The 27,972-nt window shown below is 37.6% G+C and overlaps 1 protein-coding gene across 1 annotated transcript in view; it reads left to right on the forward strand.

Moving 5' to 3' along the window:
• The window catches only part of ADGRV1 (adhesion G protein-coupled receptor V1), a 525,892-nt gene that overhangs the window by 78,551 nt on the left and 419,369 nt on the right, over positions 1-27,972 (forward strand). Inside the window, exons 27-36 of the mRNA XM_060091810.1 lie at positions 3,903-4,512; positions 8,078-8,293; positions 9,748-9,963; positions 10,671-10,915; positions 12,155-12,336; positions 13,162-13,973; positions 16,471-16,680; positions 25,251-25,381; positions 26,456-26,555; positions 27,197-27,376. Of these exons, the coding sequence (XP_059947793.1) occupies positions 3,903-4,512; positions 8,078-8,293; positions 9,748-9,963; positions 10,671-10,915; positions 12,155-12,336; positions 13,162-13,973; positions 16,471-16,680; positions 25,251-25,381; positions 26,456-26,555; positions 27,197-27,376 (2,902 nt within the window). The remainder of the gene's footprint in view (positions 1-3,902; positions 4,513-8,077; positions 8,294-9,747; positions 9,964-10,670; positions 10,916-12,154; positions 12,337-13,161; positions 13,974-16,470; positions 16,681-25,250; positions 25,382-26,455; positions 26,556-27,196; positions 27,377-27,972) is intronic.

The raw sequence follows: 27,972 nt of genomic DNA on the forward strand, positions 1-27,972 counted from the left end.
CACTGTTTTATTGTTTTATTAAGGTGTACTTTATATTGATTTTTTTCTATTTAAGTGGAGGGGAATGAGCCTGGAGGCACAGACAATTCAAACTGATAATTAAACAGCGATTTGGCATTTGTCTTTGTCTTTCACTTTGCATACAAATTCATCTTATGACTCTGAATATTCCTGAGTCTTTAAGGAATACAGTGGATGTGTCCTACATAGATTTTTATATTGATTCATATAGGCTGTAGTAACAAACATCTCCAAAGCTCATTGGCTTACTACAACAAAGATTTATTTTTCACTCATGGTTTACGTCCATCTGAAGTGGGCTGTCATCAGTGACTTAGGACTGAGGATTGTAGAGGCTGCATCTCAACAGGTGCTTCTCTCTCCACGGAGTGGGGAAGTGTGAATGTGAGGAACTGCACACTGGCTCTTCAGCTTCTTTCTGGAAGTGATTCACAGCATTTCCACTTAATTTCTTTGGTCAAAGCAAGTGCAAGTCACATGACAACGCTAATGTAACCACGTAGAGAAGTGCAATCCTGGCTTGTATTTCTCCCAGAAGGAAAGAAAATCCAAAACATTTGTGAACAGCAATAATAACAACTCTATGTGTGTGTGTATGTGTGTGTGTATGTGTATGTCTGTATGTCTGTGTGTGTCTACTCTGCATTCATCCAGTAGGAATTAAGTAGGATTCTATGGTTAAATAAATTAGAGGAGCTAGAAACTTGCTCAGCTTTCTCAGATTTTATACAAGTGATACGAAGGATCACTCAAAATATATCCTTTCTGTATTCTCATGGCAGATCTTCAGTTAACTGTTGTGGAGTAAATTAAACAACTTCAGAAGGGATAACTAATTTATTTTATTATTATTTTTTTGGTTGCTTTGGGTCTTCGTTGCTGTGCACAGGCTTCTCATTGCGGTGGCTTCTCTTGTTGCAGAGCATGAGCTCTAGGCATGCGGGCTCAGTAGTTGCAGCATGTGGGCCCTAGAGTGCGTGGGCTTCAGTAGTTGTGGTGCATGGGCTCAGTAGTTGTGGTGCGCAGGCTCTAGGGTGTGTGGGCTTCAGTAGTTGTGGCGCTCAGGCTCAGTAGTTGTGGCTCTTGAGCTTAGTTGCTCCGCAGCATGTGGGGTCGATTGGGGGTTACTTTTAGTTGTGGTGCGCGGGCTTCTCATTGCAGTGGCTTCTCTTGTTGCAGAGCATGGGCTCTAGGCAAGCGGGCTCAGTAGCTGCAGCATGCAGGCCCTAGAGCACATGGGCTTCAGTAGTTGTGGCATGCAGGCACAGTAGTTGTGGCTCATGGGCTTAGTTGCTCCATGGCACATGGGATCTTCCCGGACCAAGGATCGAACCCGTGTCCCCTGCATTGGCAGGCAGATTCGTAACTACTGTGCCACCAGGGAAATCCTGATAACTAATTATTGGATTGGCCAAAAAGTTCCTTCGGTTTTAAAGTAAAAATAAAAGACACATTTTTCATTTTCACCAAGAACTTTATTGAACAACGTATTCACCCTTCTGTTCCACTACCTTCTGCCATTTTTCAGGCAACGTCATAATTCCATCTTCCCAAAACTTTTTAGTTTTTTGAGCAAAGAACTATTCCAGGTATCTTTTACAATCTTCCAGGGAATTGAAATTTTTTCCATTAAGAGAATTTTGTAAAGACTGAAATAAATGGAAATCCGAAGGTGCAGTGTCTTGTGAATATGGCGGATGAATCAGAACTTCCCAGCCAAGCTGTAACAGTTTTTGCCTGTTCATCAAAGAAACATGCAGTCTTGCGTTATCCTAATGGAAGATTTTGTGTTCTCTGTTGACTAATTCTGGACGCTTTTCATCGAATGCTGCTTTCAGTTGGTCTAGTTGGGAGCGGCACTTGTTGGAATTAATTGTTTGGTTTTCCGGAAGGAGCTCATAATAGAGGACTCCCTTCCAATCCCACCATATACACATCACCTTCTTTGGATGAATACCGGCCTTTGGTATGGTTGGTGATGGTTCATTTCACTTGCCCCATGATCTCTTCCATTCCACATTATCGTACAGTATCCACTTTTCATCGTCCATCACAATTTGTTTTAAAAGCAGAACATTTTCATTACGTTTCAGTAGAGAATCACATGCGAAAATGCACTCAAGAAGGTTTTTTTTCCCTTAACTTATGTGGAACCCAAACATCAAAGCGATTAACATAACCAAGCTGCTGCAGATGATTTTCAGTGCTCGATTTGGACATTTTGATTATGTTGGCTATCTCCTGTGTGGTATAACGTTGATTTCTCAAGTAATGTCTTTATTTGATCGCTGTCGTTTTTTTTTTTTTTTTTTTTTTTTTTTTTTTTTTTTTTTTTTTTTTTTGCTGTACGCGGGCCTCTCACCGCTGTGGCCCCTCCCGTCGCGGAGCACAGGCTCCGGACACACAGGCCCCGCGGCCATGGCTCGCGGGCCCAGCCGCTCCGCGGCACGTGGGATCCTCCGGGATCGGGGCACGAACCCGCGTCCCCTGCATCGGCAGGCGGACTCTCAACCACTGCGCCACCAGGGAGGCCCGATCGCTGTCGTTTTTAACTGGTCTACCCAACCGGGGAGCATTGTCCAGTGAGAAATCTCCAATATGAAACTTCACAAACCACTTTTGACATGTTCAGTCAGTCACAGCACCTTCTTCATACATTGCACAAATCTTTTTTTGCAGTTAAGTTGCATTTTTACCTATCTTGAGATAATACAGCTATATGCCAAAAATGTTGCTTTTTTCTTCCATCTTCAATATTAAAATGGCTACACAAAAATTCACCAATTTTGTTTTTTTTTTTTTTTTTAATGCACGCTGATATGATAGCTTTACAATACAGTCTAACAAAATTGTTTCTAATGAAGTTAAAGACAACTAAGCACTACTAGAGCCATCTTACTGAAAAATAACAAATGAACTCTTTGGCCAACCCAACACTAAAGAAAGAAAAAAAAAAGGATCAAGGGAAAGCATCAAGTTTTATAAATTCCTGGCTCTAACTTTATTTTGAGCCAGCATTCATATTTTAAGTATAAATAAAAATTTCTTTTAGTTGGGACTTAACGTGAAGTGATTTCTTTAGGCTTTTCATTCTTTTTAACATACTGTTGACAAAATATTTCTTGCTTCTTAAATGTGTTTTATATAACCTTGGATTATGTACTTTTTTGGTGAACTTTTTTTTTTTTTTTTTTTTTTTTTGTGCGGTACGTGGGCCTCTCACTGTTGTGGCCTCTCCCGTTGTGGAGCACAGGCTCCGGACGCACAGTCTCAGCAGCCATGGCTCACGGGCCCAGCCGCTCCGCGGCATGTGGAATCTTCCCAGACCGGGGCACGAACCCGCGTCCCCTGCATCGGCAGGTGGACTCTCAATCACTGTGCCACCAGGGAAGCCCGAAGTTTTGTTTTTTATATTGTATTGAACATACAATTAAATATAATTTGTTTTTAAAAATGAGTTTTATGGCTAACTTTTCAGAAAAATTATCAGTCATCTTTTCCTTACAGTAAAGTATATACCTTCTTTGCAGGAAATATAAACATTTTCATGAATATACTTAAATATAATACACTGTTAATTACATTTGCTTTATTACTAATATATGTTATAGTTGCAGAAGTGATACAGCTATAGTTTAGTTAGAAGCTAAAAATGTTCAGTCAGTCTGTCATTTCCTGCAACAATCACTTTTTAAGTGGGACTCCCTGAGGGTCTTCAAATATGGGTAGTACATTGCCTTCAAGAATTTTATATTCTTGAGAACAGCTTATATAAAATAAAATAAAAAGTTAATATCCCGTTATCATTCTGTATTTACAGACCTCTAAGTCAATGGTTTTAATTCCTCTTTTAATACATTTTAATATTAAATATTTTACAGATTATGAGAAGTCATGGGACTCTGTCTCGAGTGACTTTGCTTTGGAGCATAGACTCTGATCCTGATGGCGATCTGGCCTTCACCTCTGGCAACGTCACATTTGAGATTGGACAGAAGAGCGCCAACATCACAGTGGAAATATTGCCTGATGAAGATCCAGAATTGGATAAGGCATTCTCCGTGTCTATCCTCAGTGTCTCCAGTGGCTCTTTGGGAGTTCATACTAATGCCACATTAATAGTTTTGGCTAGTGATGATCCTTATGGGGTCTTCATCTTTTCTGAGAAAAATAGACCTATTGAAGTGGAGGAAGCCACCCAGAACATCACTTTGTCAATAATAAGGTTAAAAGGCCTCCTGGGAAGAGTCAAAGTCACATACGCAACACTGGATGATATGGAAAAACTGCCTTATTTTTCACCTAATTTAGCCAGAGCAACTCAAGGAAAAGACTATATTCCAGCTTCTGGATTCGCTCTTTTCAGAGCCAATCAGAGTGAGGCAACAATAACTATTTCAATTTTGGATGATGATGAACCAGAAAGGTCAGAGTCTTTGTTTATTGAACTGCTCAACTCTACTTTAATAGAGAAAGTACAGAATCGCCCAAGTAAGTAACCATTAGTGTGTTGTTATTATTATTAGAGGTAAGAATCCTGAAACAATAAATTAAGAATTTGGTATAGTAGAAAATTCTATAAAAATAATAAGTTCTAACTTTGAAAGCATCTTCTTACAAAAGTTTATCGATAAGGCAAATGGAAGTGGGATACTTGAAAACATGAAATCATGTTTTAAAAGCCTGTTATATTCCCAGACTAAATTTTTAGAAGTGTCTGTGTAATCCAGTGTAACTGATCTCTAGTACTATTGTACTTGATATTGTAGCTTCCAGAACATTCTGGAATCAATGTGGGGGTTCCAAGGACAGTCCTGGTAGCAAGATCCTGAGTCTCTTTGGCCTTGATCCACTCTGGAAGATTCCTTAACCAACAGTCTCTTTGTATTAGTGAGGAGCCTGAGTGAGGATCTGGCAACTGCATGAGGGAAGTGGGGGGACAGGGCTATGTAGTAGTAAGAAATCCTGGAAATTTTGTGGGTCACCGTGAAAGCTAAGAAGAAGGCAGTGGTTGGGGATAAGAATGAGGAATGCAGAGTGACCCGTGTTGGGCAGAGGATCTGGTGCAGCGGCTTCTGTTGGAACATAGCAGCCTCTACCCCTGGGGTTGTGGCTCAGTAGCTTTGTAGAGAGAGGGGGGCTACTAGTTGAGAGCAGGGCCTGAGCTTGGGGAGCTAAAGGTAGTTATTGTACTATAGTTTGTTCATTAGTCACATCTCTCTGCGAAGATGTATAACTTTAGAAAGGGGGTTTTAAATAAAGAGAAGAATCTAGATTTCCTGGAACAAGACAACAAGGAAAGGAAGAATGGTGATATTAATTTAATATCAGTTTTAGGATAATATTGGTAAATATATATAACATAGTAAATAAATATTATGTATCTAACAATATAATAAAACCTTCTTAAGGAAATTGGAATTAAATAGTCCAAAGAGTAAAATTTAAGATCTGCATGTTGACTGTGTTCTGCCATATAGATTAAGGTTTCTTACAAGTAAATTTCTTCACCTTACTGATAAACTGTATAGTGAGCACAATTCTTGCCCACAGTGTAATCATAGTCCAGGGTTATAGAAGGAAATTTACTTTCTAGGACAACTGCTAGCATTAAATTTTCAGGTTACAGTCAAGGTTAAAATTCTCACACAATAACCCATCTCTTTTTTTCTTAGCAAGATTTAGCATCAGTTATAATAGCAAATACATTGAAATAAAACCCAATACTTAGTCTTATTAAGTAAAAATTATAAAATACAGCCCTGTTTTCAAGGAACTCACAGTTTTATTGAGTGAGCTGGAAATAAAACCGGGGGGGAGGATCACGTATAGCAGTGACTAGGAGCGATGGTTGCTGGTGCAGATAACTTAGGTTCAAGTGTATAGTAATAAATTGTTGCCATAAACTTTTTTTTTTTTTTTTTTTTTTTGCGGTATGTGGGACTCTCACTGTTGTGGCCTCTCCTGTTGCGGAGCACAGGCTCCAGACGCGCAGGCTCACTGGCCATGGGTCACGGGCCCAGCTGCTCCGCAGCATGTGGGATCTTCCCAGACCGGGGCACGAACCCGTGTCCCCTGCATCGGCAGGCAGACTCTCAATCACTGCGCCACCAGGGAAGCCCGCCCATAAACTTTTAAAGCTCCAGTTTCCTAATCTATAATACAGAATTATTATAGGACTTAAATGTCATAATATATGTGAAAATGAATACAGTTTCTGGCATGTGGTAAGCATTCAATAAATGTGAACAATTATTATTAATAAAGTGGTATGTGCAAAATATTAATGTGCTGTGGAATGGGAGAAACAGTCAACATGTATTTATGCTTGATATGTTCCTGGAACCATGCAGCGTACTTGGGGTGATTCAGAATAGGCATAAGCTATGATGTGAAATAATTAAAGGACAATTAAGTGCATTAGAAAGAAAACAGTAAATGTCATTAAAAATGAAAAAAAAGAACAAGGGCAAATCTACGTGATATTGTCTCAATTTTAATAGCAAAATCAGTGTAGGACCTGATAGGGTCTCTCTACTCCGCTCTGAGTGTAACCATCAACCTTCAGGACAGCCATGTGAGAAGACTGGTGATGAACAGGTGCAGGGCAGGATGAACAGTCGTGGATAATTGACAGTTTGATGAGGAATTGCATATAGGAAGCAAGAGATTAGACAAACCCTTACATGATGCCTCTTAATTGTGTCCAGCAGGTACTAGTCTAATGCCTTAGCTTACTTCCTCAACATCTTTGTGCCCTTGATTCCTCATCTGTAAAATGTGGACAGTGTTACCCACCACATAAAGATGGTATGGGAATTAAATTCCTAGATGCAAGAAAAGTGCTTAGAACAATGCCTTTTGAATAGGGCATACTCAGAAAATGTCATCTGCTTCTACAACTCTGTGTTACTGCCATTTTTTTTCCAATGTAGTTAAACTTAATTGTTATATTGATTTATAGTTTTGTGTTTTAAACTATATAATTTAGTGCAGTCTGGGCCTGTATCATTGAAATTAAATTGTGTCATTACTTGTTTTGACAAGGGTGCTAGTTGGAATTGAATCTAGAAAGTAAGGGAGTTTGTGGAGGGTCCTACATGCCTTCAAAATAAGTTTTGCTCTCTCTAAAATCAGTGGCAAGTAAGAAGAGAGTCTTAAAAGTAGGCTTAAAAGCATAGTCTTAAAGTATAGCCTTAAAAGCCTAAGTGAGCACACTCTGTTATAGCAGCATTGGGATAGCATGACTCCGCTTTCTGGATGAGGTAGATGCATGACTATTAACTGAGATGGGGCCGGGGGAACAGGTTTGTGAGGAAGGACAGTGAAGCAGGGAGAGAGGCAGTAATTGAATTAGAGTGTGATGATTTTCAGCTCCTCTTTGAGGGCAAGTAACTAGATTACTTACCTACTCAATTTTGTAACTGTAGTGCCTTTAAAAAAATTTATGGCATACTGGTAACTAATTAAAAGAGCATAATTCTGTAGGTTTCATCATTTTCTGTTATATTTTGCAAAGTGATGATTAAATATACTCTAATCATTTTTTTTTGCCTTTTTTACAAGTTTCCAATAGTTATTAAAATAATTCTTGTAGGGTAACTATTCCTTTGCTATAATAAAAATCTCCCTAGAAGTTATAGGAGAGTAGGGACTTTCCGTTTAGTTTATTTTTGTATCCCCAACATCTAGATTAGTGCTGGTACATAGTAAACGATAAATATGTTTTTGCTAAAAATGGTAGAAAACACAAAATGATTCTTCCATTTGGCTGATGGATCTTGCCGAGGCTTTTTTTAAAAAAATTTTTTATTGAAGTATAGGTGATTTACAATGTTGTGTTAATTGTACAGCAAAGTGACTCAGTTATACATATATATACATTCTTTTTCATCTTCTTTTCCATTATGGTTTATCACAGTATATTGAATACAGTTCCCTGTGTTATACAGTAAGACCTTGTTGTTTATCCATTCTATATATTGGCTGAGGCTTCTTGATGACTTTTGGCCAGTTCTTAGAATTTTGATATATTAGCTTTTCTTCTGTCTTTCAGTTCCAAACTCTCCACGCCTTGGGCCTAAGGTAGAAACTATTGCTCATCTAATTATCATTGCCAATGATGATGCGTTTGGAATTCTTCAGCTCTCAACACCAATCATTCGAGTTGCAGAAGATCATGTTGGACCCATTATCAATGTGACTAGAACAGGAGGAGCATTTGCAGATGTTTCTGTGAAGTTTAAAGCTGTGCCAATAACTGCAATAGCCGGTGAGAAAAGACATCTAAGGAGCAGTGAAGTGTTTTAGAGGGAAATTGTATCCTTGATTAACAAAGCCCCTTAAAGATGTAGTTAAAAAAATCAACTAGAAAGCAATAATACCCTTGAATGTTTTCAAGTCACAGACCTAGAGTTTTTATTGTATATTTATCACATTGATTTTGTAGAATTTGTGAAAACTGTTGGCAAATTGTATATGAATTTAAAAGCTTTGATGACCCAAATATGCACAAACCAATGAAAAGTAAACCAAGGAAAGCGTTGTTAGGCTTTCTCTGTGTGTACTTTTAAGGTTTTTGGAAGGGATTCATGTGTAAATAATACTGAAGAATACAGGATAAAATGTGCAGCCATATGATTGCAGTGCTTGGCAACAGTCTTGTCTCTCAACTCATTTATCTTGCTTGTTTATTTATTTATGAAGAACATGGTAGAGTCAGTGATTAGCATTAACTATTTTATGTATAAGCAAAAGGATTTCATTGTCAAATGCAAATATTAGGAGACAGCCTTCTCTGATAGTGCAGTTATAGCATCTAGAGAGAGATTTGCCTAAGAGCTATTCAGTCAGAACCTTTCTAGTGTGCACTCAAAGGACATGAGTGTGAATGGATGGGATAACATGATTGATTTTTTGAAATAAATCATCTGGATGTGATACTTGCTTGAAAAGACAATGAACCAGGCTCACCTAGTCCTTAAATGACATGTGTGCAAGGGGTGGGGTGAGGAGGGGTAGCTCAGAGGAGTGCCTATCTGTAGGGGGCTTTACACATTGACAGATGATGAGGGTTGATCACTGTTCTAGAAAATTAGCACCCAAATTCCATAGGAAGCCTCTCTCTTTTCCTCATTCACTTTTTGACCAGAGACAAAGCCACCCTGAGTGGTATGCAGTAGCAGCTTTTAATCCAACTTTGTAGAAAATTTCATAGTTTCCAACCATAAGATTGATGACGCTGACACGCCCGTCTCTGTGCAGCATTGTAATTTATCTCCCCAGTGAGATCAGAATTCTAGTTTTGTTCTTTGTTTTAAGGTATGATACACATTTTTTTTACTGTTGTAGATAAGGGGCCATCTTGTGGTAATGAATGATTCTCTATGTTCATGTGCATATCCATATCTGTATGCCTCTGTCTATATCTGTATCATCTATATGTGTATATGGCAAATAGAACACATTATGTATACATTGTTCTAAAAATGAAGAAATGAACTTGAACAACCCAGATGTCTTTTTCATTATTTTGTTGTATCAAACCCATTTTTTTCTTGCAAGAGAGGTAAATCTTGTTTAGAATAAATGTAGTCACTATCCTCGAAAAAGTCTTTCAAAGTATGTCCATGGAATGTGATATGTCAGAGTATTTCCCTAGAGTATGGGATGTTTATTATCATATACTGGAATAAGTCTTAGCATTTTTCTTTTTTGTCTTCATAGGTGAAGATTATAGTATAGCTTCATCGGATGTGGTCTTGCTAGAAGGGGAAACAAGTAAAGCCGTGCCAATATATATCATTAATGACATCTACCCTGAGCTGGAAGAATCTTTTCTTGTGCAACTGCTGAATGAAACAACAGGAGGAGCCAAACTAGGGGCATTAACAGAGGCGATCATTATTATTGAGGCCTCTGATGACCCCTATGGATTATTTGGTAATGAGACTAGTTTGTGTCTTTCTTTTACTTGTCTGTATAGATTCATACCTTCCTTTATTTTTAGAGACTCAGAATTGATTTGATCTTGTTTCCTTTTAACCTGCTATGACTGATATATAGGACACCTATGTGTGCTCACTAGCAGTGGTTAGTAAACCTAGCAGTGGTTAGAAATCAACCTCTCAGAATAAATCTGGAAATCATACACTTTAAGGCTTTTAGGTCAGATCTGGTTCCTAGATGTGTTTTGTGAAGTTTAGACAATTCTTTAAAAAACTAATTTAATTCACAGAAATTTGTACAAAAATCTGAATTTCTGGCCTATCTTTATAGTAGAAAAATATGGTGACATCAAGCCCCTTTCCTTCATAGCATCAGTCTTAGGAGAAAAGTCGCAACTGCCAGGCTTGTCCCATGCAGTTAGCCCCCGAACTCACTAGACCTACTTCACTTATGACTGGTATATTCCTGACCTCTGTGGACATCTGAGTTTATGCTTTCTGATTCTATCATAATGAAAATAATTTGGAAAATTTGGCAGACCTGACCAATTTGTATCACAGCATGTTTCTCTCATTTTATAGGGTTTAGCTTCTTAGATTGCTTAGGGGAAAAAAAGAATCAACTGTAGGATGGCAATTGGTTTGCTCTACATTGACTTAGTTTCACTTTGTATTTGAAATGATCTCTCCTTTGCCCTTTAGGTTTTCAGATTACTAAACTTATTGTAGAGGAACCTGAGTTTAACTCAGTGAAGGTAAACCTGCCAATAATTCGAAATTCTGGGACACTCGGCAATGTTACTGTTCAGTGGGTTGCCACCATTAATGGACAGCTTGCTACTGGCGACCTGCGAGTTGTCTCAGGTAATGTGACCTTTGCCCCTGGGGAAACCATTCAAACCTTGTTGTTAGAGGTCCTGGCTGACGACGTTCCGGAGATTGAAGAGGTGAGAGGAATGGCTACTCTAGAATGACACTGTAAAACATATCTTGTCTTATAGTGACTAGAACAGATGGCTGTTATTGTGACATTTATAGAGGTGTCTGATAAATTATTTCTGCAAGAATGTTCAAAATATGGTAGTGTGAAAGTGATACTTAGAGATAACAAAAAACAAGAATGTTCTAGAATTTACTAGTATAAGATTTTTTTGGTACAGTTATGTAATATTTTTCTACGTTTTGGTTAAATGATTAAACATGTATAGTCTGTCATAAGTTTTGCTGTATTGTTTCATATAAACTCTTAATTTGTTTGTATTCAGACTTCCTTTTGACTTGAGTGTGAGCCAGTCAGTCTTAATTAAGTTTAGATTTTGATTTTCCACTCATTCGTTTATTCTTTAGGATTTACTATGTGACAAACACCATGCTAGATTTATCTGCCTGATGTTTATTTTTCATCATGAAGAAGCAAGGTGGCAAATAAAGATAGAGTCTCAGTGGGGAAATTGATTCATCACTAACATATATTGGCTGAAGATAATTTTATTTTATTAAATTCAAGTTTTAAAAGCTGGAGCTCATAAAATTACATTTAATAGCATTTATTCTTTAATAGTGTCAAATTTTTGTAGAAGGGAAATCCATAAAATTTATTTTTGGGTACTAATTGTGTCATTAAACACTTCTTAAATATTAGATATTAGTTAATACATATACAACATTTCTCTTTCCTTTTCTCTGAATTTAGGTATGAAAACCTAAAAACCTATCATAAATTTCTCTAAATTTATGATATGTTTTTAGTTTTACGTTTTATCAGAGAATTTTCATTTATGAGAATGTGGAAAATAAAGCATAATAAATGAACTATTCATAAAACACATATGCAGTATCCTCCCTAAGTAAAAAAAGATATAGGGATTAAAAGTGTATTATTTAAGTGGTAAACATAAACAGGCATCTTAAAATTGATTCACAAGATTGTATAACAGAATATTAAGGAACTTAAACAGCCTGTATTTCTTCTGTGCCATCATGCTCTATTGTTAAAAGTCGGTGATGGATTGTTCTGTTACGTGTTGGGATTGTAAATGTAACGGAGGAATTTCTTTGAGTCCATTTATATTTTACTCCATTTTGTTCTTGTACTTGTATGGATAGTTTTGATTTTTTTTCCTGCATCATTTTTATTCTAATTTCAGAACCGGATTCTGTTAAGGAAGTTTTCACTGTATTTTTAGGTTATCCAAGTGCAACTAACTGATGCCTCTGGTGGTGGTACTCTTGGGTTAGATCGAGTGGCAAATATTATTATTCCTGCCAATGATAATCCTTATGGTACAGTAGCCTTTGTTCAGTCGGTTTATCGTGTTCAAGAGCCTCTGGAGAGAAGTTCCTGTGCTAACATAACTGTCAGGAGAAGGTATATGAGATGTGGCTGCTTGTATCCGGTGGGTGGAGGGGGGGGGCGGTGATGGAACTTGTGGGGTGGTGGGAAAGGATCTCTTACACAGTCAAATAAAGTTTGGTAGTTTTTATAGAATGTAAATTATTTTATAGGTTGTTATAATTTGTTAATTGAATTATGCCTATTAATATAAAGAGCTCATTGTAGCTATCATACCTTTTATTAGTGAAATGGATTATACAGCATTGGGCTTTGTAGCCCCAGACACTTATTGCTTTAATTGGTGTTGTGTTTGAATTAGAACTTGAATACAACTGGCTTCTAAATTAAAGAACATTCAGATGCCATATGAAGTGGTTGATTTTCAGGTTCTGTTTTGTCTGGATTTCTCTTGTGAGACAGCATCCAGTTCACTGAGCTCCTTCAGAAATAGAAAATAGCTGGTCTTGCTTGCGACATTGTGGCAAGTAGTTACATTTCCTTAAAATGTACTCATGTTGGTATCATTGTTACTTTGTTTCAGTGAAAGCTAGTAATGAAGATTCATTTTCTAAGTCTTTGAAAATTCTGAAATGGATATGATTTGCATATCGTACAAGATATTTTCATAGCTTGGTTAAAAATAAGTAGCATTTGATTGAAAACGAGCCAGATTTCCTTACATGAGAAAACACAATGCGAAAGACAAATGTTATTAAGAAACATGGTTGTGTTTGCGCTAGTACTTTATCCACTTAAAAAAGAAATGAAAATCACAATCAGCATTCTCTTCTCTATTATGTAATCCACAGATTGCTTTGAGTGCTTAACCTGTCTTTTAACTGTCACTCCACATTTTAGCGGAGGGCACTTTGGTCGGCTGTTGTTGTTCTACAGTACTTCCGATATTGATGTAGTGGCTCTTGCAGTTGAGGAGAATCAAGACTTACTGTCCTACTATGAATCGCCAATTCAAGGGGTGCCTGACCCACTTTGGAGAACTTGGGTGAATGTCTCTGCAATGGGGGAACCCCAGTATACCTGTGCCACTTTGTGCCTCAAAGAACACGCGTGCTCAGCGTTTTCCTTTCTCGGTGCTTCTGAAGGCCCCCAGTGTTTTTGGATGACATCGTGGATCAGCCCAACCGTTAACAACTCAGACTTCTGGACCTACAAGAAAAACATGACCAGGGTAGCATCTCTTTTTAGCGGTCAGGCTGTGGCTGGTAGTGACTACGAGCCTGTGACAAGGCAATGGGCCATAATGCTGGAAGGTGATGAATTTGCAAATCTCACAGTTTCTATTCTTCCCGATGATCTCCCAGAGATGGATGAGAGTTTCCTAATTTCTCTCCTTGAAGTTCATCTTATGAACATCACAGCCAGTTTTAAAAACCAACCAACCATAGGACAGCCAAATACTTCTACAGTTGTCATAGCATTAAATGGTGATGCCTTTGGAGTGTTTGTGATCTACGGTATTAGTCCCAATACCTCAGAAGATGGCTTATATGTTGAAGTTCAGGAGCGGCCCCAAACCACAGTGGAGATGATGATCCACAGGACAGGGGGCAGCTTAGGTCAGGTGACAGTCCAATGGCGTGTTGTTGGTGGAACAGCTACTGAAGGTTTAGATTTTATAGGTGCTGGAGACATTCTGACTTTTGCTGAAGGTGAGTTATGGTTCTAAATGGACTTCAGTTCCCCCTGGTAAAGTCGTTATAGTCAGTTTTTATGACAAGGTTCATATGAATTTTTACTGTATACATTCTTGCTAATACGTAAAAGTGAATGATGGTTTTGAAATAATAGTAGTTGGCTTGTTAATGGTTGACATGACATATGTAGGCCCATGACATAGGGCCCTACATGTGTATCTTTTTAGTTTATTGAAAAGATTTTCAGGGAATGTGAGAATTGTATCCCTTTTATGTGTGGTAGCAGAACCTTTCAGGAAGTGTAGAGGCAGCTCTAAAGCAACTTTTAATTTTGTAAGGGAATTTACAAGAATGAGCCATGTAGCTACAACCAAGCGTGGGTAAGAAGTATTGGTAGCTAGGAAAATGGGTACTAACTGGGAAGCTTTTTCATGTGCACTAGACAAATCAGGATAAACCTCCAAAGAAAATAATTTGTAAGTATAAATAGCATAAACTTTGGTGAGTTGATTCATATTAAATTAAGACTAGTGGTAGATCAACTTATAATACTGTTCTTAGACTTGGATGGGACCACTATTTTAAATTTTCATGAACAATGAAATTACAGAGAACTTGGACAATAATTAGAATTAGGGTCAGATTCTCTGATTCTTTTCCAGGGTTGGTTGAATCATTTATATTTGAAAATTTCAAAAGTTCATATATTTAAAATAGTTTTCTTTGGGTAGAAAAACGATATCTTTACTGAGATCATTATTTAAATCCTGATTTAGCCAATTATAAATTCCATATAGTTTTTTTTTTTTTTTTTTTTTTTGTGGTATGTGGGCCTCTCACTGTTGTGGCCTCTCCCGTTGCGGAGCACAGGCTCCGGACGTGCAGGCTCAGCGGCCATGGCTCACGGGCCCAGCTGCTCCGCGGCATGTGGGATCCTCCCGGACCGGGACACAAACCCGCGTCCCCTGCATTAGCAGGCGGACTCTCAACCACTGCGCCACCAGGGAAGCCCCCATACAGTTTTTTAACATAGTGTTTTTCTGATTGAAAAGTAATATTTATTCATGAAAACTTCAGGTTATACAACAAAATGAAGGAAGTAAATGTTATTCACAATTCCATATCTTAGAGCAATTCATTGCATCTTTTATCATTTAATTTTAATGCATATACTTTTTTGGAAACAGTAGTCCGGGGTCATGATACATATAGATTATATACTTTTTGAAACATCTAATAAGCATTATATTTTAGAGTAAATTTTTAAAATAGTATAAAACTTCTCAAAAATGATTGTTTCCTAGTAAATGGTTTTGGGAACAATGGAATAATGATATGCTTGATGCATGGGTTTGTGTGTGTGCACAGGTTAGTAACTGGTAACATTTCTCCCTATTTCAAAGGAAATAATGAAATTTGAGGAGGGAATGGAGATGAAAATTTTAAAGTTAGATTTTTTTAATGGCTTTGGTAACAATAAAGAAGCTATCATATTAAAGTAGTGGCATTATACAAATTAGTATTACCTTGAATTGTAACTTTAGAATCACACAAAATGGACTATATTTTATAGTTAACCTAGATTCTCAGATAATATATACTCTCTTGAGGCAACCTTGACACTGAATTGATAAAATATACCAGGGTCGTGTGTGAGAGAGAACATGCATTCACATCCACTTTCTCCTTTCTCCTGCCTTTTCTCACCCTTTCAACCTCTTTCCAGAAAGTGGCAAAGAATTAGATGGGGAACACTGTAAGTGAACAGCAGAAGCAGTGTTGGGTTTGGGGGTTTTCAGTGATGCCCTATCTACTAGTGGGGTCCTAGACCAAATTGCAAAGTAGATTGCTTGGCCCTTGTTGCTGTTGTGTGTCCCTTTGAATTCCTTTTCTGTCTCCTTCCCTTATTGCCCAAATCCTGGAGACTAGTATTTGATGTTGTCATCTCATCTGGCTCCCCGAAGACTTATCCCATTTATGTGGGTTCTCTTGCTCAGAATTTACCATCCTTTTTCTGTTTCCTATTTTGACCACTATTCCCTAAGGGTTCCTGGTCTTTCAGAGAAGTTTTGGCTTGATTACATGAAAATCATTCATGGTAATGCCAAAACGAGAATGAGACCCCACTTTCTAGAGGGGTCTGTTTCTAAACAGTAGATGCTTCAGAACCTCTTCCCCTAGCTAGGTCATGGTTCTAGGCTAAAGATCAGGAAGTAAAACCATGATTCCTTGAAATAATTCTACCCTTTAACTTCCATAATTCAAAATGTCCTTTTCCACAATCTGCCCATATTAATGAAATTTTTACAGTCTTTTATAGGTGAAAGGGTATACAGGCTTACATACAACATTTGCTTATAGTGGCACTAATATTACTCATGGTATTGAACTGTTATAATTCACTCATGTATTTTTACTTAACTTTTGTCTTTGAAAGAAGTTATCTTGGACCTTTGTGAATTCTCTATTGATGATTTTCTTACTTAGGTTTTATTCCATTAATTCTTTATAGGTGAAACCAAAAAGATAGCCATTTTAACCATTTTGGATGATTCTGAGCCAGAGGATGATGAAAGCATCATAGTTAGCTTGGTGTACACCGAAGGCGGAAGTAGAATTTTGCCCAGTTCCGACACCGTCAGAGTGAACATTTTGGCCAATGACAATGTGGCAGGAGTTGTTGGCTTTCAGACCGCTTCCAGATCTGTCATAGGTCATGAAGGTGGGTTCCTTTTTTTGTTGAGCACATTTATTCTCTTTTCCATGGATGTCATTTTTTGTCTAGTTTTTTAAAGTTTCCCGTTTTAAAAATTCTTTCATTATTTTGTACAGCTGGGTTTGTTAATGTACATGGAGCTTATTTGGGAGAGGGCTGTATAGTGAACTGTTTAACCAGATTTAGGAGCCTCGCAGATTGGTATTGTGTTCTAGCTTGCCACTCCCCACTAGTGTGGTTTTAATGAAATTGGTCAAACCTAGGATGCTCAGCTTTCTCATCTGTTAAATGAAGGGAAATACTACTTCCTTCATAGGTTTCTGTGTGAGGATTAAGTGGATAAATGTAAAGTGCTTAGCATAGTTCTGGGCACATAGTGTTTATGTGCTCAGTGGTAGCTGTTGATGTTAAATGGTGAAATATTGGCTCTCTGTTCAAAAGAAAATAGCAGTTTCTGATCAGTGAATATTTTAGCCTGGATTTTATATGTTTGTATATTTTATGAACAAAGTGCCAAACCAGAAAAAAGTTCTACAATGTCCTCTTTTCCCATAAAAAAACAGTAATTTCCTCGAATCTTAATATTTTACATCATTTATAGGGTTCACATTTATAGGCTACTTTTTGTTTAAACCATTATAGCAGTGTTTTTGTCTTTGAATAAGTCTGTTTGAGATAAAACTGGTATTTATAGTCTGTTTCACTATAATTTGTGTTTAAAATTAAAAAATAATTGTACCTAAAAGAGTTAAGAAATGAAAAGGATATAAATCATGCATTTGGACTTCGACTTTATGGATGAGAAAACTGAGACAGAGAGATTAAGTGACTGGACAGAATCATATAGCTAGTTAGTGGCTGTGCTGGAAACTGAATGCATTTTAGTGTGCATCACCTTTTACCTTACTGTACTCCCAAGTTGCAAGTTTATTTAACTTAATGCAAATATCTGAGCCATTTCCCAATACTCTTTCCTTTTATTAACGGTTTAGAATCTCATGTTGTCATAGCAATAGTGAGTAAAAGTGACTAACAAATTGCTATAAGTCAATCTAAAGACAGATCATCAACTCTCGAAAACTTATTTGTAGTATAATACAGTAAAAAGTCACTGGAAGAGAAGTTAATCTCAATAATAATGACAACAACAATAACACTTATTGAGTGTTTTCTGCATGCCAGACATTTTATATCCATCATTTCACTTAATTTTAACAGGGCTATGAAGTGGGTGTGACGATATACACCAGTTTTTCACACAAGGAAACTGAATGTTAGAGGGATTACCCAGCACATAGTTATTCATGGTGGGGCTTAAACCTAGTGTTGTCTGAATCCAGAGCTTATGCTATAGGGCACCTTGTGAGAAGAAACTTGTTTTGCTTGAACTTACATCTACTGCAGAACCCGACAATGCAGGAACGTCGGGTAAATATTTCAAGATTTGAGTTGGAAGGATAATGAATTTGAGTAACAGTGTCTATGTGAGGGGAGGAAATTTGGTGAGAGAATCTGACTCTACCTTAAGCTAGGGGTGGAAATTGGATTTTTAGAGATAATCATTGAAATCAGGAAAATTAAAGATCTAAAATTAAGATCTTAGTGGATAGAGGGAGAAAAGCAAGTTGTCAAGGATGGAGCTATGTGGGACACCAGGGTAAGGTGCTGGGACAGGCAAAAGGCAAAGGGGAAAGAAGGCTCTGCCAGAGAGGTGGGAAGAGACCAAAATAAGAATGTGTTTTCATTAGTTATCAGAAGAAAGTAACCAGCGTGTCTCGTACTAACATGGGCAACAAGTGAGATTAGATTCCCAAATGGGCTAGAGGGAACAGTAGTAACTGCAGAGGAATTTTAAAGGAAAACCTGGCATGGAAAGCAAATAACTAAGGATAACAAAAGACAGGACTGTAGAAGCCTTGGGGGCAGTGCTCCTCAGAGTATGGTCCTCAAGCTGACGTCTGCACACAAAGTGTTTGCTTTTGATTTGTGACAAGATAAGTTTGAAAATTGAAAGAATCTTTTCTAGAGACTTTTATAACGATTTCATTTTGCTGTGATATCCAAAAGTGATATCTATGGGCTTACATTTTATATGTGTGTTCTTTTTGCCATTTAACTTATCTAGTCATTTGTTTTATTGTGTTTTACAAAAATGTCAGTTTATGATAGATCAAGGAAAACAAAACAAAACAAAACAAAAAAACAGACAAAAACCCCTTGTCTGGGACTTCCCTGGTGGTCCAGTGGTTAAGAATCCACCTGCCAATGCAGGGGACACAGGTTCGAACCCTGGTCTGGGAAGATCCACAGGCTGCGGGGCAGCTAAGCCCATGCGCTCTAGAGCCCGTACACTGCAACTACTGAACTCACCTGCTACAACTACAGAAGCCCATGTGCCTAGAGCCCGTGCTCCGCAACAAGAGAAGCCACCGCAATGACGCGCACTGCAACAGAGTAGTCCCCGCTCACTGCAACTAGAGAAAACCCGTGTGCAGCAACAAAGACCCAGCGCAGCCACAAAAAAAAAAAAAAAAAAAAGTGCTCAAAGCAGAATAAAGTCAACCCAGAATTCTATACTACTGGAAACATTTGTCAAGAATGAAAGTGAAATAAAGATACTTTCAGATAAAAGAAAACTAAAAAAAAATTATCAAAACAAAACAAAACCCTGTCCTTCACTGCATTAGGGGTGAGAAGCACTGCCTTAGGGGATATTCTGTTTGTTGGCTCTGTGAGCAAGGAAAGGAGAAAAATTGGAGAAACCAGATTAAAGCGTAGAGTATTTTGGACTTGCTTTGTTTTGTTGAAGAAATATAGAGAAGAAGGCAATGTAGAAGAGAATAAAAGTGTTAGTGGCATGGGGGTGGGTATAAATAAGTTCAGGGACCAGAAGGGATTAGATTTAAGGGAGAACACAGAGCTGGACTAGGTATGTGATTTTCAGCAATATGATGGGATTTTTTTTTTTTTTTTAAGAATACAAAAGTATTTGGATGTCCAGGATCACTTGAAGGGCATTTTAACCGTAAAGGAGCTAGCGTCATTACACGCATCCTATGGGAGTCTGGGTGGTGACAGTGGTGGTGGGTTGGAGGCTCTGAAGAAACCCAGACCCTTGTGCTGAGCACCAAGTCATCTTGGGGAAACTGCAGGGTCTTGGCACCTGTGTTCTCTTTCACCTGAACGAACTTAACACCTGAAAACCAGATTGTGGTCTCTTTCGTCTCCAACAGCTAAATATCTGCAGAGGATGCAAAGAGAAAAAATGATTAGTCATTAAAACACGTGGTCCAAATGTGTTATTGCTTTATCATATCAAAAGCATATCCTATCTGCTTCATCATATCAATCTATGAGCATGAGTTTGGTACAGGAAATAGAACAATGAATTGCTTTCATTAATCAGTACTCCCTAGAATTTTTACAATTTCTAAATAAAAATTGGTAGGAATTTCTATTTTTTTAAATTTATTTTTCTTTCCCTTTCCTCCTAAATCTTTTCCTATAGTCTAAATTAATTTTCTTTTTTCAAAAACATTATGTCTAACCTCAAGAATTCAGTATTTTGTGCATGTATTCTTTGTATTACTGCAAAATTGCATAGAGAAATGTATATCAAGCAGATGTTTCTAAAAATGAAAACATGGTGATTCTTCAAAGATAACTGCTAAAGAAGTGGGGTAAAAAAATCATGCCATGTAGGCTTTTGACAATGTTAACATTGCTTTTGACTTAGTGTTGGAGTTTCATTTATGTGATTAGGTTTAAAATGTGGACAATGCTGAATTTCTGGCTCTAGAATACATTTTCATTTCATGGGGAGGAATTGCCTTAGTGTTTAAAAGTGTATTGAATTCTGTAGAATCCTATTTCTGCATTTTTGTCCTAAAGCAATTGGACAGATGCCCAGTGGTAAATATTACTTGCTTTCAAATGTAATGGGCAGACTTTAGAAATATAGGACAATAGATTTTTACTGTGGTTGCAAAGTATGTGTAAATGTGCTCTTTATAAATCTGTGTTAAACGTTTCACTTCACACATCTCTGCAGCATCATAATCATTATGTCATGTTCAGTGGATTTAAAATTTCTCCTTTTCTCAGAGACAGCATGTATTTTTTCTAGGTAAAGATTTGAACAAGAGATGTGATTCTTTAAAAATATATATCGAACTGCTATATTAGAAACACTCAACTTTTTTTCTTATTGACAGTTTGTGTTTCATATTATTTCGTATCCCTGTAATTGTTTTAAGTCATTTTCTATTAATTGTAGAGCACAGTTTGGATGGTTCCTGTATACCACGTATACATGAATCTATTAAAATATATTTCCTGTATTTTAGTTTTCCATTATTTTTATACACATTGTAGTTGACGTTTATCTGTGTAAAAACAATCCTGATTTGTTTTAGGAAGAAATACACGAAATACTCTGGGTTATTAAAATGAATTTTATATTCATATTTCTTATTTGTGTTAGGCTAGGTCTAGAACCCATATGATAGATCTTCCTTGTTTTTTGGTCTTTTATGGCCGTGCCACGTGGCAGGTAGGATCTTAGTTCTCAGACCACGGATCGAACCCATGCCCCCTGCAGTGGAAGTGTGAAGTCTTAACCACTGGACTGCCAGGGAAATCCTTTTTTTTTTTTTTTTTGGTCTTAGATCTTCTGCTTAGAGTTAAAATGTATCACCGATTTTTGGTGGACTCTAGATTTCATATCAAGATGATCTTCCAGGAATTAGTCAGACTCTTTAGTTGGGGAGGGCCCTCTCTAGATCTTCATTCTGGGCAAAAACTAGAAGGCAGTGTGGTAAAATATTGGCTGTCTGAAAATTTTAGCTTCCTTCTTTAGGACATATCTTCTGTCCTTCCCTTGTATTTAGAATGAGCACTTGTTTCTAATTTTTTCCTTTTCCTATGTTCTTTGACTTCTCCTCTAGGTAGAAGGTAGCTTTCTGGTAATCCTTCCTAGAAGGATTTTTTTTTAAATAAATAAATAAATTTATTTTTTTATTTATCTTTGGCTGTGTTGGGTCTTTGTTGCTGAGCATGGGTTTTCTCTAGTTGTGGTGAGCGGGGGCTACTCTTTGTTATGGTGTGTGGGTTTCTCACTGTGGTGGCTTCTCTTGTTGCAGAGCACGAGCTCTAGGCGCATGGGCTTCAGTAGTTGTGGCACGTGGGCTTCAGTAGTTGTGGCTTGCGGGCTCTAGAGCACAGGCTCAGTAGTTGTGGCACACAGGCTTAGTTGCTCCGTGGCATGTGGGATCTTCCCGGACTAGGGGTCGAACCCTTGTCCCCTGCATTGGCAGGCAGATTCTTAACCACTGCACCACCAGGGAAGTCCCTCGTAGGCATTTTTTTTTTTTTTTTCTTTTTGCGGTATGCGGGCCTCTCACTGTTGTGGCCTCTCCCGTTGCGGAGCACAGGCTCCGGACGCGCAGGCTCCAGATGCGCAGGCTCAGCGGCCATGGCTCACGGGCCCAGCCGCTCCGCGGCATATGGGATCCTCCCAGACCGGGGCACGAACCCGTATCCCCTGCATCGGCAGGCGGACTCTCAACCACTGCGCCACCAGGGAGGCCCCCTCGTAGGCATTTTAAATGGACCTGATTCTTGGCAGTCTGCCTCTATTTTGATTCTTAGGAAAATCTTCACACTATTTATGCTTTTGATGTGATTTTTAATAGGCTCATGAAATTATGTGTTTAAGGAATACTTGGTTTACCTTTGTGTGTGTGTTGTGCTTCAAATTGTGTTTCTTGTAATATTTTCTTGCAAGTTAAATTCTTGCATGGTAACATTAAATTTTCAAAGGTGATATCAAGTGGTATTAGACTGAGCATTTTAAAATTAATTAATTAATTAATTTATGGCTGTGTTGGGTCTTCGTTTCTGTGCAAGGGCTTTCTCTAGTTGTGGCAAGCGAGGGCCACTCTTTTTTTTTTTTTTTGCGGTACGTGGGCCTCTCACTGTTGTGGCCTCTCCCGTTGTAGAGAACAGGCTCCGGATGTGCAGGCTCAGCGGGCATGGCTCACGGGCCCAGCTGCTCCGCGGCATGTGGGATCTTCCCGGACCGGGGCACGAACCTGTGTCCCCTGCATCGGCAGGCGGACTCTCAACCACTGTGCTACCAGGGAAGCCCGGGGGGCCACTCTTCATCGCGGTGCGCGAGCCTCACTATCACAGCCTCTCTTGTTGCAGAGCACAGGCTCCAGACGCACAGGCTCAGTAGTTGTGGCTCACGGGCCCAGTTGCTCCGTGGCATGTGGGATCCTCCCAGACCAGGGCTCAAACCCTTGTCCCCTGCATTGGCGGGCAGACTCTCAACCACTGCGCCACCAGGGAAGCCCTAGACTGAGCATTTTTACATGTAATAAGTTTGTAGGAGGATTTTACTTTTTTCTCTCCTTAGCATTTCATTTTTAGTTTTGCCTTTAATGGTGTATTTATTCCTAAATCTCTATGTACCATCTTACAACCATAATTTTTTTTACTATGATATTTACAGGTTCCCCTTCAATATGGATTTTCATTGACCTACATTTTTTTTGCCACTTGTATTTCCACTGCATTTTTAGCAGTTGTTCAAACATCTGTAATTTTCATTTTGAAATATTACTAGGTTTTGTGATTTAAAAAAAATTGAAAACCATGACTCTGTATACCTTTTTATTTGGGTCACCAGACAACACTGTAGATGAAAGAGCTTAATAACTCCAAGGTTCTCTCTCTCTGCCATTCAGTAATAAACCCTTGAGAAATTCTGCCTGGTATACAATAGAGAGACTCCAGGGTTTCATTGTATTGCCTGTGTTTTATTCATATGAGTTATATAAGTATAAAAATTTTAAATGGCATGGCAATTATGGCTGATTGTACCCATTCTTTCAATTATATCCTAACCTTTGGACACTCTGATTTCTAATAACATTTCCTTTATGTTTCAATAAAAACATCCAAGTCATAGTCTGCTATTGTGATAACAATTAAAAAAATTTTTTTTTAATTGAAATATTTTAAAATGTATACATTAAACATTGAACTGTTTTAGGAAATTTTATTTAGAAGTCTTTCTGGGGCCTCCCTGGTGGCGCAGTGGTTGAGAGTCCGCCTGCCGATGCAGGGGATACGGGTTCGTGCCCCGGTCTGGGAGGATCCCATATGCCGCGGAGCGGCTGGGCCCGTGAGCCATGGCCGCTGGGCCTGCGCATCCGGAGCCTGTGCTCCGCAACGGGAGAGGCCACAACAGTGAGAGGCCCGCATACCGCAAAAAGAAAAAAAAAAAAAGAAGTCTTTCTGTTTTGCTTTCTTATATTTTCTGCTGTCCCAAAATAATTTATGTAATAAATGTATTAAAGTTATGTATGCTTAAATTTAGTATGAAAAATTTATTTTGTTTTTTAGTATTGAAATAAGATAATCTCTAAATTAATGAATTTATGATATTTTAAGAAACCTTTCTATTAGAAATAATTATTTAATTTTATTATTTTAAAAATTTAAAAAACTGTGGTAGTTAAAACATATTTGGAAAGGGTGTTTATATTTTACTGTGTTATTGCTACTCTCCTCATTTAAAAGTGTCAGAAGTGTGTATTTATTTGGATAACTAAGTAAAAGTGATATTTTTAATGAGCATGCATGGATTTCAACTATATGTCTATGCTATAAGGATGTGTTCTTTAAAGCCTTTTAAACATGAATTCATTTATCTTTTAACAATTATTAGTTTTTAGTAATATAGTTCATTAATGTACCTTAACTTCTGTTCATCATCATAAAACTTTTGAATTCAGCATATTTTCAGGAAGACACATGGCCATCACCAGTACTCCCTAGGAGCTTACTTTTCACTTCCAGCAATTTAGAAGAAATGACTTTTATGATTTTCTTCAATTTTACAAAATATTACATGAGGATAAAAGCCAGGAATGGAAAGTATCTAAAATGCCTCATTTATCCAGGAAGGATAGCTGTAACTTTGGTGAAGTTACAGAGGTTGATATACAGATTTGACACCTTTCCTTTGTATTTCTTTCTATAAAACAAAATCATTGATGGTATATGTAAGTTATAATTTCAAGAAATGTGATTTTCAGGTATTTGCAAGCATTTTTATGCATGCATTGTGTAAAATCACATTGCATACCAGTGTAAGGAATTTTTGTCCTTTTGGGAAGTGAAGGAAGAATTTACTTGTGTTATTACTAGTTTTGACCATGAGGACTTAATTATTTTCTTTAATTTACAGAACATTTATGTTCTGGTGCATGTTTTGGAGTGTATAAAAGTTTGTGTTTTCCATTTTAGCATGTGCTTTTGTAACTTTTACATGTTAAACTTCCTGAAGTTCTACTAAATGGAAGTATTTAGAAGTGGGATAAGCAATAATGTGTTAATAAACAATAAGCATGTATAAAGCTTCTAGAAAATTGCAAATAGAACAGCTTTGTAATATTCTTAGAAAAGGTACCGTAGTAGTTGCATGTTTGGGATTTGGGTTTTGTTGACTTCAAATGTTAAGCTCATTTTACATTAAGCATTCATCAATCTGTACATTTCACCTGCAGGAGAAATTTTACAATTCCATGTGATGAGAACACCCCCTGGTCGAGGAAATGTTACTGTTAACTGGAAAATTATTGGGCAAAACCTAGAACTCAATTTTGCTAATTTTACTGGACAACTCTTCTTTCCTGAGGTAATACCACCAAGAAAAGCTTTACTGCAATATCCAGAGGTAACTGTGTTTTGTGAGGAAAATGGGAAAACTCTGATTGCATAATACAAAGGTTAATCGAGATCCACGAGGGAGCTGCTTCCTTAGAAACCTAAAGGAAGAACATTACTCAAAGAATTTCTAAGAATTAAGGAGGGGGTTTGTTTTTCCGTATGTACTAGGTAGATCTCCTTTAAGGAAACAGAAAAAGTTGACTTTGTATTTGAGGCAAGCCCTCTTGTTGCTTTCTTGCCCTCCCACTGTTGGTGTCAACTGCGTCATTCTGAAGATGATGAGTACTGCTTGTCCCTCTTCTCTTACCCCTCTTACCTCGTACCGTCTTTCAGTGCACTTGGAACTTAAATGTTTCACTGCTATGAAACAGCAAATAGAGCCTGAGAAACAAATGTCTGTTTATCTTCTGTTCACAAGGTATTTTTGAGGTTACATTTAAAAGCTCTTGCTGACAGTTTGAAAGAAGATGATTGGTGGAAAATAACTATAAGAAAGCAGTTCTTGGGTAGAAAGTTAGCACTACTTTATTGTTTCTCTTTGTCTTCTTTTCTCCACGCTCACTTGATATGAATTCTTGTTTGGTAAATTGTTTAATTCTTTTTCTCTTCATTTCCACTCCCTCAATATTAAGCCTAATCCCTATAACCTTCTTCCTTGAGGACTACATTTGACTTCTAATAACTGGTTTCCCTACAACACTGGTCTTCTTTTCCATACTCCAGTTTTTCCCATTAACCACTGCCATAGAAATCTCTCCAACTTATTGCTTTGTCTGGAATTTTCAATAGGGCTACATTACTCACTAGATAAGATCTATATTCATGAGCTCAGCACTCAGAATCTTCCACAGTTGTTCCCTATCTACTTTAAGCCTGTTTTCTTATGAGTCAGTGGTTTTTTATTTAATTTATTTTTTAAGCCACAGAACACTTTGTTTAAGTGAAAATATAGTTGGATGCACAATTTATAAGGCCAGTAAAAGCAGGAGATAGTTTGTGCTCAGTGACAGTAGAGGGATGAATTTCTTTCTGTTTGACATAGGGGTCACTGAATAAAACAATATCTGTGCATCTGTTGGATGACAATATTCCTGAGGAGAAAGAAGTGTACCAGGTCATTCTGTATGATGTCAGGACACAAGGTAATGCAGAATTTAATTAAATTATTTTTCTGGTGTATTATTCTTTTGAGAAAAAAATAATAGTTGCTGTCTCTATATTTAACAGTTAGATGCATAGCAATTTTAAAAATGTTATTTAAATATCATCTGCCCCATAACATTTAGATCCAAAAGAATCAGCTCAGAATGAAAATACTTATCTTTATGGATTCAAGTTAAAACCTCTAAAAATTTTGCTAAATATTTCCTATGGAGTAAAATATATTTCCAAAGGTAGAATTTAATGAAATTAATTTTATACTAAGCTGACCAATTTGGATTCTGGATCAGTTTTATGGATAAATTAGATTTACTAATTTGAGCAAGTTATCTGGGTATTTTCCTCAGTTTCTAATCAATTTCTGTAATTCATATGACCAGTATAGCACATAATGACAATAATAGGTCGAGCCAAAGGGGGGAAAAAAAATTTGCTCTCTAAGAAGAAAAAAAAAACTAAAAGGTAACTTCTGTTTGTCACCCTGAAGATTTCTGTTAGAGGAGTAACCACTTTCCACTTTCCGGTTACTTTAATAGGTTTCAAAAAGTGGGGTTATATTTTAAGTATTTAGAAGTTAAGGTCAAGTCACTGTTAGATTTCTTGTGGTCCCTGACTTTCTTAGGAGTTCCACCAGCAGGAACTGCTCTGCTTGACACTCAAGGATATGCAGCTGTTCTGACCATAGAAGCCAGTGATGAACCACATGGAGTGTTAAATTTTGCTCTTTCGTCAAGATTTGTTTTGCTACAGGAGGCTAACATGACAATTCAGCTTTTCATCAACAGAGAATTTGGATCTCTAGGTTTGTGTTACTCTAGAATGAATGGAGTTTCCAGGCAGGTGCTTTTTAAATATTCTACTAGGGTGGATGAAAGCCATTGCTAGAATAAATCAGGTACAGGAAAACAATATTTCTTAATTCAGGACAGGACTTTATAACTTCTTTATTTCTGAAAGATTAAAGGAACTTATCTAGCATCACAGAATGCTGTGCAACAAACAATCATAAAGTCTCAGCAGCATATGGTAATGGGCCAGCTGTGGGTCCACTAACTGAGTCTGGGCTTGCCTAGGGTGGCTGTATTCCATGTGTCTCTCATTCTTCTCCTGGAACCAGTAGAGGCATAAGAAGGCAAGCAAAAACACGCCAGACCCCATAAAGTCTAGGCTCAGAACTAGCGCACCATCACTTTTACCTTGTATTAGTAGCCAAAATAAGTCACACAGTCAAACTCAAAAGTCTAGAGGTAGGCAGGGATGCCTTGACCACAGTGCAACATCACTGAGCCATTACATGGTAAAGGCTAAGAACAGAGGAAGGCGTGAGGAATTGGGGCCAATAATACAGCTACTGACATGCTTTTAGGAAAGTCAAGTCAACAAGTTCATAATGAGATA

Source organism: Mesoplodon densirostris, chromosome 3, assembly GCF_025265405.1.
Source record: "Mesoplodon densirostris isolate mMesDen1 chromosome 3, mMesDen1 primary haplotype, whole genome shotgun sequence".
Classification (NCBI taxonomy): domain Eukaryota; kingdom Metazoa; phylum Chordata; class Mammalia; order Artiodactyla; family Ziphiidae; genus Mesoplodon; species Mesoplodon densirostris.